Source organism: Cyprinus carpio, chromosome A8 (assembly GCF_018340385.1).
Source record: "Cyprinus carpio isolate SPL01 chromosome A8, ASM1834038v1, whole genome shotgun sequence".
In the NCBI taxonomy this organism is placed as follows: domain Eukaryota; kingdom Metazoa; phylum Chordata; class Actinopteri; order Cypriniformes; family Cyprinidae; genus Cyprinus; species Cyprinus carpio.
Window position 1 is genome coordinate 21,962,073 of NC_056579.1, and position 13,314 is coordinate 21,975,386.

General features: G+C 37.8%; 1 protein-coding gene across 1 annotated transcript in view; it reads right to left on the reverse strand.

Annotated features, from left to right (window-relative positions):
- The window catches only part of LOC109109073 (bone morphogenetic protein 1-like), a 70,361-nt gene extending 57,636 nt beyond the window's left edge, over positions 1–12,725 (reverse strand). The window contains exon 1 of the mRNA XM_042762793.1: positions 12,514–12,725. Within this exon, the coding sequence (XP_042618727.1) occupies positions 12,514–12,658 (145 nt within the window). The 5' untranslated portion in view covers positions 12,659–12,725. The remainder of the gene's footprint in view (positions 1–12,513) is intronic.
- Positions 12,726–13,314: the final 589 nt, after the last annotated feature.

The following is a 13,314-nucleotide window of genomic DNA, read 5'->3' on the forward strand; positions in this document are numbered from 1 at the left end:
TAGACTCTCAGACGGCTCGCGGGAATGATCGTTGACTTCTAAAGGCACACGACCAAAGAGATGCCAGCCATTTGGAAAACAAACAGGTCGTTCATCGTGCTCACAGTCGTTCTTGATCGGCACGTTAGTCGCAGAGCAGTCACTTTTTAAAGAACAGTCTACTTTTCAAAAGGTTGGGGTCAGTAAGGTGTTTTCGTAAGAAGTGAACTTTTGATCAATCTAACGCATCTTTACTAAATAAAAGTTATAAAAATTAGGGGTAAAGACTGTTTACAAAGTACGGTAGCCTACATCATTATAAAAATAACATTTCAAATAAATACTGCTCTTCTGAACTTTCTATTCATCAAAGAATCCTGAAAAAAAATTCTCACGTTTTCCGCAAAAATATGAAGCAGCAGAACTGTTTTCAACACTGATAATAATCAGAAATGTTTCTTGAATGATCTCTGAAGGATCATGTGACACTGAAGACTGGAGTAATGATGCTGAAAATTCAGCTTTGATCAATTTTGATCAAAATTACATTTTATGATATATTAAAATAGAACACTGTTTTAATAATATTTCACAATATTACTGTGCTATAATTTTTTTTTAAATAATCAAAAATTTGGTGGAACAATGAAGTGAATGACAATATAATTTACAAATTTTCTATCAAAATGTTGGTTTCTAGTATCAGGGTATCTGCAAACCAGACTACATAAAACATTTTCTGCAAAAAAACAGAAAAAAACACATCACTGTCTCGTGAGATTTAAAAAATATATTTTATATGGATAATGGTACTGTATACACTACATTGAAGCTTTTGACGGAGGAAGCTCTTTTTAAATATATAATTTAACTGTATAATTGATTTTAAATAAATTGTGGTAAACTACTCTGAAACTGTATCTAGTCAAGCTAACAGCTAAATAGTAAATAGTAAATTTTACAAAGTTAAATCAGGAGTTGAGCATATAACATCTTCAGTGTGGTTAGAAACTTGTAGTGTTGCTAACTACTTTAAGTTAAAAAAATTACAAAAAACTACAAGTTGCTAACAAAAAGTTGTTAACTACACTGAAGCTGTAGGACAATATTAAATATAACGTATAACTATACAATTTATGAAAAAATAAAAAAATAAATACTGTGTGGAAAGATACTTTGTAACTGTAGGTAGCCAAGCTACAAGCAACTTTTACAGTTAAAATAGGATTAGTAGATATTAGTGGCTCAGTACCCAATATCTACCTTTACCAATAAGTAAAAAAATATATCATGCAAACTGTGTGTTTGATATACAGTGGAAGAAACAAAAATGATCTATGAACATGATTCTTTTGAGTAAATATTTGTAAAAGGTTTCAGCATTTTCACCAGGTTGGTTCTGTGCAACTGCACGTGCACAATTAAACACACACAAGCATGTGTGTCTGTTTTAAATGGAAACAGTTGCGGTCTGGTAGCAGGGGGTCAGAACAGTGGCTGCGGCCCGTCTAACCATAACAAACCAATTACTGGCTACAAAGAGCTATTGATCCAACCATCGGCCAGACCGCCCTTGTTTAACACACCAATATTAATGACACCTGATGAGCAGAAAGAGCTATTAATGTCAAGAGGTATACGACCAAATTTTCTTTTTCATTGTATACGCTATAGCTGAGATCTGAATGTGTGAATAACGGTTCCTCCAACCATCCAAACACTTAACCACTCATTACATTTGCATTTTTAAACCTTAGTAAGCCTTTGTGCTCTACAAACAGTCATATGCATGTAAAGAAGCACCAACAGTTGACTGAACTGCAGTTTAAATACATGCCAACCCAGACAGCACACATACGTCTGCAAGACATCTGTTAAAGATCACTTCATCTGGAAAGCATCTGCTGTGTACAAACATCTGATAGATGTCTTTAAGACATCAGTTTTACATACATTCCTAAATCTTAAAGACATTTTCTAAACATCTGATTGGAAAAACCCTATAGAGGAATTGCAGATGAGCAAACACACTAAAAAAATATGTCTTGCAGATGTAAATGCAGACGTCAAATAGACGTCTCTGTGATGTACGTGTGCTATCAGAGAAAGGTCACACTATATTTTTACTCTCCAAAGTCACTGCTAGAATGGCGGGATGAATTATTCAGAGCTACATAAATGTGGCAGAGGTGTCGCTAGCACAGTGAGCAAACGAACACTCGCTTTTCATGGTCAGTTTGCGTTCTCATTATTGTGGCTAATTAGGTGTGAACGAGATGATTAGACGGAGAACTCCCAAGGTTTTTGTGATTGTTTCACACCAACAACAAAGCATATCGTTCCCTCTAATGCATCACGCAGGGCTCATCTTTATTTAGAAGACAATGCACACACTCTTGTGAGGCTAATTAGCTGAAACCTTTAGATAATGTAGATAGACAGACTTCATGGATAGGAGCCACTAGAAACCAAGTGGGGAAGCTACTTTGAAACTGTAGCTAGGGAAGCTACAATTAATCTAGTAGTAGTTGTATTTGCTAGCTACTTTAAGTAAAAAATGCTACCATTTGTGAACAAAAACATGCTAACTGCACTGAAGCTGTTTAAGGGGCAATATGTTCTTAAATATATAATTTAGTTGGGCAGCTACTTTGAAACTCTCGCGATAAAGCTACAAGCTAATTTTACAAACTTAAATTAGGATTTGTGCTTTTGACTAGGGTTGCAAAAAGATGGAACGTTTTGGAAATGTTCCACCCCTTTGCAACCCTACTTTTGACAGTTTTGATGTGGTTAGCAACTTGTTAACTACTTTAACTTAAAACCTTTTCCAAGTGCTAATGATGTTGGGGAAAATACTTTGAGCATTTCCATTGTTTTTCTACGTTAACATACACGAGATGGACGCATTGAGCTCACATCTCGCATTTAGTACAGCATTTTAAAACACAGCTCTCAAATAGAAGTAGTTAACCATACTTTGGTTTTTTAATTCATTTATTTATGTATTTATTTATTTATTTTTTAAGTGAGGTTAGTTTGAAGTCAATTGGGAACACAGGAACTGAAATCAAGAAACTTCACAAGTTGTTAATTGATGGACTGGAGTGTGGATTATTGTGATGTTTTTATCAGATGTTTGGACCCACATTCTGACGGCACCCATTCACTGCAGAGGATCTATTGGTGAGCAAGTGATGTAACGCTACATTTCTCCAAATATGTTTTGATTAAGTAACAAACTCATCAAGATTTTGGATGGTCTGAGGGTGAGTACATTCTCAGCAAATTGCCATTTTTGGGTGAACTATTCCTTTTATCACTTACTCTAGAGTACAGCACTGGACAGATCCTAATAGTATAAACTGCAGAAATGAAGGGCACATTACAGTAGACGTCAACAGTAGCGTACTGTAATGTTTGCATGTAACAGCATAAATGTGTGGGAAGATTTCTCTAGCGTAAACCTCTGGCTCAAAGCTGAAATTTGCCCGAAACCAAAATAAAAGTTGACCTGTCACCCTGTGCCAATAAACACACAATGAAATGCTCTTACGCACATATAACACCCACATCATCGAAACGCTCTCAAGCCTGCTTAAACACTTCCCCGAGGAACACATGCCTTACTCTACAGATCACTTCATTACTCACTGCCTGCTCACAAAGCACTCTTCACACATATATAAACATCTGTACATGCTCGCTCACTCTGTACACACACATGCTGAAGACATCGACAGGGTTCGTGTTGTTTGTTAGATCCTGCTGTGTCATTCCTTGAACAAATGGAGTGCAATGCCGGAGGTGGCGAACAGGCTCGTACTAGTGAATTATGCGAAGAGCGACTTGAGACTTAAGTTTCTCTCTTTCATATTCTCTGCTCATTTGCTTTGGAAGAAAACTGGAAGCGTGAGGGCTTATTGGGCAATTAATATAAAAATATACTAACAACCAAACAATTGGACATCAGGGCCTTTATAGGCACCAGTGGTTCCATCTGTTAAACTTTCCTTTGGACTAAAGGTTCTTTAGATTATTAAAATGTTTGGTAACACTTCAGTATATAGTTATAGGGACCAATTCTCATTATAAACTAGTTTTTTATTAGCATGCCTTTTATTAACATATTGGCGCTTTATTAGCACTTATAAAGCACATATTCTGCATGACCATATTCTGCATCCCTAATCCAACCCAATACCTAAATTTAACAACTACCTTACTAACTATGAATAAGCAGCAAATTAGGAGCTTATTGAGGCAAAAGTCGTAGTCAGTGGTTTGTTTATAGTGAGAATTGGACATTAAAATAACTCAAAATTGTTCTAATTAAACATAAAAAAGTTTCCTTTTGGAACCTTTATTTTTAAGAGTGTATTTGACTAAATTTATGTTTGTCATGATTTAAAAAAAATGATGCTGATTATTATGTCAAATGGTCCAAGTAAGCATCAATAATCTTTATAACTCAAAAATGTATTTTGTTGTAAAAAAAGCATTTATTAGCAATAGACACTTTTTAAAATAACATTTTAGATGTGCACTGTTTCTAGGACACTGATCATGTGACATTGTACAGACGGTCAGATGTTCTTGATTCCACTGAAGCACAAGATGCTCTTTTTGGATCATAATCAAATCATGCTGGAGAACATGATCATCTGGTTTTAGACAAACGTGTGTAGCACATGCAGCTTTAGTGCTTCTGTTATGAAATAAATATTTCCAATCAAACTGTTTTGCTGTTAATATAATTTAGTATTCCTTAAAACCTTTAAAAATAGTGCCAAATAGAAGAATTTCAACTAGAGCATGCAGACTTTTGGACCTTATTGTACTTGGCAGAGGAGTTTCTGCTGCCGGGCAATGGATTTAGATTGTTATAACTCATTGAGCAGAAAGCAGCATACTAGTGAAAAGAGAAAAGAAACAGGAAGTTACTTCCTGACTTGAAAAGCAGTATCAAAACATATAGTTTCTTAGAATGGCAGATGTATGAAAACCAGATGTCCTCCTCCTCCTCCACATGATTTTTCCATGCTCTTCTTACCTCTCTTGACCTCGTCTTATCTGAGTCAAATGTACAAACTCAAGCTGTGTGCTAACATTTAGCTGACAGTCTGAGGCAGTTGGGTATGAAACACCCAAGGCTTAAATGCTGGAGGTTTACCACCTAAAAGCAGCGACACACAAACTCTTTATGGTGTTTTTTGTCTTTACTGAAGCTTGAAAACATCACGGTAAATGAATGAATAGTTACCTTTAAAATGTCTCCTTTTGTATTCCAAGTAAGAAAGAAAGTTGAAGAAGTTCGTAATGACATAATCAAGAGTAAATCAAGACAGAATGTTTGTATTTTGGTGAACTACATTTGTCCCAGCAGTTCAGCTGTTTTTAAAATGGTACAGCTTTTCCAGTAACAAGCAGCAGAGTAGCGTGACAAAGATTATAGCCTGTCACACACTGTACATCACATTATACTGCAGAGCCTTACAACTGAGCAACCCGAGGTTATAATCAAACGTGTCTTCTAGAAGATTCCTCTCTGTCTCAGTTGGGAGGTCTGATTCATTTTAGCGAATCACTTGGTTTGGACAGTTTGTTTTGGCAAACTGTTTTTCAGACATTTCAAGGAACTGCCTTTTATCACCAGGTTTTTTTAATCATGGGTGTTATATTATTTTATATAGTGTAACAGATAATGTGCTGTTATTCTAATTAAGTAATAAAACTAGAATAACAGCAATAAAAAAATAAATTACAATTAAATTATATAATCTGATAAATGTTTCAAATATATTACCTAGAAATAGTTCATATTTACTCACCCTCAGGTCAAGACGTAGATGAGTTTGTTTAGCCATTGGAAAAGATTTGGAGAAATGTAGCATTGCATCACTTGCTCAGCAGTGGGTCCTCTGCAGTGAATGGGTGCCGTCAGAATGAGAGTCAAACAGCTGATAAAAACATCACAATAATCCACACGTAATTCACACCACTCCAGTCCATCAGTTAATGACTTGTGAAGTGAAAAGATGCATGTTTTTGTAAGAAACAATCCATCATTAAGACATTTTTTAACTTCAAACCATTGTTTCTGGCTAATATAAGAGTCCGTAATCCATACTATTGCTTTTTTTCCAGTGAATAAATTGTCTTGTCTGAATCAGGAGAGAAATATGCACTGATAAAGCAGCGTTTACAGTCTAAAACATTTCTTTAACAATTTGGTGGATTTTAATGAGAAATGATGACAAAGGAAAGGATGGACTGGAGTGGTGTGATGTGGATTACTTGTGGATTATTGTGATGTTTTTATCAGCTGTTTGGACTCTCGTTCTGACGGCACCCATTCACTGCAGAGGATCCACTGGTGAGCAAGTGATGTAATGCTACATTTCTCCAAATCTGTTCTGATGAAGAAACAAACTCATCTCTATTAAGTCATTCATAGGTTAGTTTCCTCAGGTCTCAGATCAGTTCTAACCTTAATCATTAAAAAAAAAAAAAGCATCAGAAATGGGTTCAGACGTGCAACGGGGTGATGTATGGTTCACGGTTTAGCTGCCAGAGGGGTCTGAATGTGCCGCAGTCACATCAGCTGGCAGACAGACGCAGAAACCCACAGGACCGGGCCATGCTGGCATGCACTGAATGACCTACAGTCTGCAGGCACACTCACCTCATCTCATCTCACTCTCCTATATCAAGCCCTCATTTTCTGTGATCCTCACCCAGAGGGCAAGAGGGGGAAGAAAGAGAGGAGATCTTTGGCTCGGTTACAGTTATAAACGTCCATTGCACAACAGCAGAGACGGGCTCAATGAACCAATGAGTGCAGCCAGGAAACAACAGCACTAAGAGAGTTTTGGTGAATCCTGAAGCTTATAAAAAAAAATGAGATCTTACAAATTAAAATTTTTCATTTGTTCTTCTGAGGCTGGATTATGGAAATAATGCTGACAGACAAATGTTATGCAATGCAGCTCTCCAACCCCTTCAGGAAAAAGACATTGCAGTTGGAAAGGTGCGTAGTAATTGTGCGTGACTGTTTCTCATTCATTTTTCATTCCATAAACGGGAGAATTTATCTAGATGAATGCGCCGAAAGTTCCCGGGAGGGTTTTCAGGTTGGAAATACAGCCTTATATTTTTAAGCAGACAACTTCACTATTCAAGTTCCTGAGATTCCTATAATACTGAGAAAGATTTTCCTTACAATCAGGCCAAGTACATTTGTCACGGTGTCCTGTAAAAGCCATAATTAAGACCCAATGTTTTAGCTTAGATTTTTTTAGAACTTAGACAAGTTTTTTAAATCGTTGTAACAAAGCACTTTAAATCTTTTAGCAAATGCAAAGCAAGTACTAAAAAAAATAATGTTTTTTAATTAATTAAAACAATTAATTTCCAATTTTATTTTTAATTCTGTTTGAAATCTGGGTTATAGTGAGGCATTTACAATAGAAGTGAATGTGGCCAATCCATAAACGTTAAAATTCTTTAATAGTTTTTATAAGATTTTAAACAATATGTAGATTTTCCACACCTGACTTGAAGTTAGTTGACTTTAGTGTGAAAAAAAAAAACATACCTAGTAACCATATATCCAGTTTAAAAAAAAATTTACTGCCATTTTTATTGCATTGTTATTGCCTTGGCATTTTTTTGTTTTTTTTTTTTATATGAGTGTGTGTTTGTGTGTCCAGTAGTGTCACCAAACAGACCTGCATAAATAATGACTGTCTTCAAACAAGTTTCCACAAATACTCCCCCGATCTCCTATTGGTTGGCCAAATAAACAGCCCCGCCTCCAACTTCACACCATTGGTTGAGCCTGTGTTGCTATGCTGGGCTGGTCGGGATGCTCAAACAAACAGCACAATGTTTTCATAACACAGAGCCACAAGTATTTAACCAGTAGATTACTTTTAGTTGTGCATATTAAACTATAGGATAGGAAAGAACATTTTGGCACTGAAAATATTACAACATCTTAAATGAATGAGATTACAACCAGGGCGCTAGAATCACAAAGCATACTTTGGTGTGAGAGACTCTTTTCCACAAATGTACCTAAAACTACTACAGTTCACTCATTTATCCAAGAGATTCTGACTGTGAAATTGTTAGGAATTATGCAGAATCACTTGAAAAGTCATTAAATAGCCACCAGTCCTCTCCAAAAGAAAAATGAACCATGGGAGTATGTTGTCACCAGCTGTGCATGTATAACAGTCTCTGCGCTCGGCCAGCAGCTCCAGCTGAACCGCCTGTGCTTGTGGTTTTCCACGCCAAGCTATGAGACAGACTCTGAAGACGCAAAAAGAAGGAATTCAAGCACCACATTTCTTGGTGAGTGGTGCAACAGGGAATCAGGTCAAAGAGTGCTTTATTAAAACCATGCTGGGGAAAGAGACGGGGAATAACATTTGCCATGTGAAAACTACAGCTGAGTGCAAGCTTTGCAGACTCTGTATATTTGTTGTCTGGTGTATTTCATAGAGTTTATGAATTAAGCACTTACATAACACATATGAGAGAATTCTCTTCAGAAGTCTAAATTCTCTTATTTTAAGTCAGCATGAAATCAAAATTCATCCTATTGCCTTTCCTAAAGGAATAGTTCAGCAAAAAGTCACTCAACATATCCTCCATGATCTAAACCTCTACCAATTCTGTAGACATTGATGTGGTATTTTGAAGAATCTTCACACAATGGTACTTCAAAATGACCAATTAAAGAAAAACAGCAAATAAAGAGGTCCATACATCTTCTGCACTCTATTCCAATGCATACCTTGGAATGAGCTGTTAAAGTGGATGTAGCGACAGATCTTTTTTGTGACATGCATCTGAGTGAAACAGATTATAGACAAAGAATAAATGTAGGGCGGGACTTAGGTGGGTAGGGCAGGTTCTATGCATTAATTGTTGATTGGTTGTTGAGATGTGGGTGTTGCACTCAAAAGTGGAGGCAGGTGAAGGTGTGCTTGAAGAGGCGGGGTTTAAGCGGACTAAATGATTAGAGAAGTCTTGCATAAGTCTGGTGTTTTTACTAGAAGGTCCAGTTAGGACATTTCGATTAAACATTATGAGTTCAGAAACTTAATAAATAAATAAATAAAAATTAAATTAAATATGTATATAGGGTTAAATTGTTCACCGTAAGACCTATAATGTGCATTTTGAAAATAAATTGGGTGGATTACCATTTCATGCCAACTCAAAGTCAAAAGTCTGCTTAATTTTTTTTTATTGCACTAATTAATGGGTTCACTAAGTGGCAACAATCACAGTTTTTGAAGAACTAGTAAAACAAAAATAGAAAGCATTAATGAAGACAACAAAAATGTGGAAACGACAACGATTGATATGTGAGGAAGTGACAAGGTTGCCATGATTCGATGACTCGAGTATAAAAACAATACCACTCTGTGTTGCCCTCGACAGGTCAGGTGATGTATGAAAAGTCGAACACAGTCCTAGTTAACTGAGGTTGTGCTGGACTTTCATTCTGGAAAAACTATGCCTTAAATATCTGCAATCAATTCAATGCAACATTTTCCTTATAAACTGACAAACAAGTAATTAATTTTTGCTAGTGTTGTTGTAATATAATTCAATAAACATATCAATATCTAGCGAATTTTATGGGCAACTCTGTTTGACAGCATGATTGTTCTACCACATCTATTTGGATGAAGTGTAAAACACGGCACATTTCATGTGTGTTCCTACTCCTCTCTCGTGCACACAATCATCTCACATAATCTCTGCTACAGCTGGGCCGTTTGGGCCCAGTCCAGAACCAATCCCAGACCCCGTCCCTCTTCTACCACTCAGATCTGAGAGGGATGAAAGGTATTTGCACGTTTTGTTCAGAAAGTCGAACATTTTCCAAAGTTATAGACATGTTTACAACAGTCCAATCAGGTCAGAGAGCCAGGCACTATGGGTATTGACATAATTAAGGTTTAAGGGGTAATGAAGGATCGGCCAATACTCTTTTTCTGACCAGCACAAAAATTTAAGGCATTACTTCCCCAGTGGTGTCACCTCACAACAACCTGTTTTTTGTTTGTTTGTTTGCTTGTTTTTCGTTAATTGTGGCGACAGAGCGATTTAATTGTCTAAACAGGAGACAAACAGTGTATCGCATCATAACGGCCAGCAAACTCTGACTCACAATAACTTGTGTAAATGCATTGCTTCCTTTTTACAAAAAGTTCATGCACCAAATAAACAAACAAATTTATAGCAAAAGCCAACAAGGCCACTTCTCCTAGCTAAGCTAACTGGAATGATGCTTAAAATGCGATAGTGAGGAGTCACCAACCAAAACAAAATCGCTTTGGCTTAACGCCGCTGGAGAGCCTGAATCACAGAGTGACAGAACAATCCGGGAAGTTAATCCTAGTATGAGATCGACGCCCCCTGAGCCTTTGCAGGTCAACCAGCCTAATCTGCCTGGAATACCAATTTCAGCTGGTGGGCTGCTTTATTGTCCTATAGCCGCTTGTTAAGAGGAAAGTCTGTCTCTCAGAGGGGTGAAATTGTAAAAATGAACAGCCAAGGGCCCCATTCAGCTGCAAATGAGGACATAGAAAAAAACCCAGGCCTGAAAGAGTAAAAAAGAGGAAGATGAAAGAGAGGGAGTTAGGAAGGAGGTGGAGAGGAGTAGCAGACAAGTTAATAGAGACGAAGATCCCTGCGATTTTACACTTCTCCGGAGTGACCCCTGTGTGAGCTTCTAGAAACTTGGATTCATTTCAATCCATCCACTTAACAGAGTAAAAACCAATCAAATGTCAACCTGCAGGTGCCAAAACAAAGGAAATCCGTAACATCTCACCACAAGCTCAAGATTACAGTTAATGTTCTGTTGGGGTGCTTTTGACCCTAGAATCTACATTCAAGTTCTATTTCTCAATTTCATAGTAGATCAGTTAACACATGATACTTCAACCCAAAAATTACAATTCTGTCATCATTTACTCACTCTCAAGTCATTCCAATTTGTAGTATTGATCACAGAATGGAGTATAAAGTTAACATGTAATTTCTAGTGTCACAGAATTGCAAAAATAAAGGGCAAAAAACTGCCTTTGTCTGTCATTGGTTGGCCAAAAAGATAATGCCGCCCCAATAACTTTTGCTCTGTTGAGGGTCAGCACGTTCAAACAAACAGCAACGTTTTGGTGCACCACAAAGTCACAGTATTTACACTCTTTAGGGAAATCAACCTACCTGTCTCTGTATATTAACCTTGGATTGGAGAAAGTACCTTAAAATCTCCTAAATATAAAGCTTAGTCAGGCACCTTTAAGAAATCTCAAGCATTAGTTAGATGGCATGCCATATTTGGGACCGTTCCTTCTTAGTAAACATTTTCAGCTGTGAACCTCAATAACCTCTTCTTGGCAAACGACAAAAAAAGGACGCTTGCCCTGAAACACGAAATGTGAAAATAGACAGTGCTTCTCTTGGGACCCAAAGAATTAATTACTTCCCTAGAGCTACTAAACCGTAATTATATCAGACATAATTGGTTGAATTCAGGTCAAGATAAAGTTATCCTCCGGAAGATGTGGGTATATGATGCAAGTCTGGTCTAGCCATGAAATTAGGGACGTCAGGCTAAGCACTTTTTATAACTTTGGTTGTGTTCCAAACAGCATACATCTATACTACGCACGCAGTGTATAGCATGTACACTGTGTGCAGTATGTGACATAACACAACATAATATCAACCATGATTTTTAATATTACTCATACATTATTCATTGGTTTGACAAGAGTGTTTTCGCATTTACAAATGCAAAATGACCATGTATATTTCCAAGGCGAATATGATTAGTTCATGTGGCAACAATGCAGCATGCTACTCTTACAGTTTCACATTTTTAAATTAAAAAAGTTTGCAATAATAACTATAGTGATAAATTGCGTCCTCCTACGTCATAGGGCAACTTCTATGATGGATGACGTAGTGCACCCTGTGCAGAAAAACCGAGCCATGGCAAAAGGGGGGATGTTCCAACAGCAAAACTGAGAACACTATCAAGGGAATAAAACTGCACTGCTATAGCAGCCCAATCTGCAACTCAATTTGCTTCAAACCATCCGATAATCACAATGAAAAGTTTTGCACATAGGCTACTTTTAACTTCAATTTCCACTTCAAATAAACAGATGTCAATCTTTGGCGCAACGTTGGCAAATTCAAACTTTCGCGAAACTTTTCGTAAAGAAAACGAAGAAAAACTTTCCGGCTGTGATTTGGCAAAAGAAAAAAACCGCAAGGTAAATATTTTCGTGTCTGGTGTCAAAACACCGCGCAATCTTTAAGAAATCGTTGTCAGCACTTCGCGCAAAGTATTTTGGTGTTTACTGACGCCGCGGATCGCGTTTATTCTGCGCTGTCATCTACAGTTTATAGTTCGCACAGTATCACAGCAGCCTTACGTGGCTTGCGCGAAAGCTTGCATCTGATCAAAGCAGGGAAAATAATGTCTTTCGGGCTCACCAGCTTTGCAGGGATCTTTGTAGTCGATCACATCTGACGGGCTGCTGGTCTCCACATAGTAGCCGGGATCAATCGCGTCCAGATCGAGCGCTGCGAGCACGGCGAAGCTGGAGAGCAGGAACGCACACCTCACTGCGAGGTCCATGATTGGGCTAGTGGAGCAGGAATAGAGGTACAGACGGAGAGAGATGATCGGCAGTGGGTGGTAGGGTGGGAGGGATGGATGGAAAAAAATGGGAGGTTTTAGGGGAAATGAGATCCCTCTCGAGGGCGGGTTTAAAAGCGCAGCTCTGCCTCCACACACACACACACACTCATGGAGAGACGCACTCACATTGTGTTCCCATAGCGGTGAAGTGATTTGTGCAGCTGGGCTGTGTGCCAGTGTATGGGTTACAAACTTTGTAGCAGAGAGTTGTTGGTGCTTCTAACACTGGTTTGTGACATGCCTCTGTGTATGCCGAGATCCGGCTGTACCTATATACTGCTCTACTGTATATGCAGTGTTTCCAGTGTATGTTGTGTGCTGTGTTACTAGTATATGCTAAGTTTACTGTGCAGTTCTGTGTATATTATGTTGTCTGTGAGTGTTGTGCTCTCTCTCTCTCTCTCTCTCTCTCTCTCTCTCTCTCTGTGTGTGTATAGTAGTACTCAGAAAAAAAGTCACAAAAGCTGTCACTCAGGCAGTACCTTGAGTGGGTACTAATATATACACTATAGTCAGTGCTTGAACACCCAACACCGTACCGGCCCACTTCAAGCACTGACTGTAGGTACTATATTATTAGGTACTACTAATAT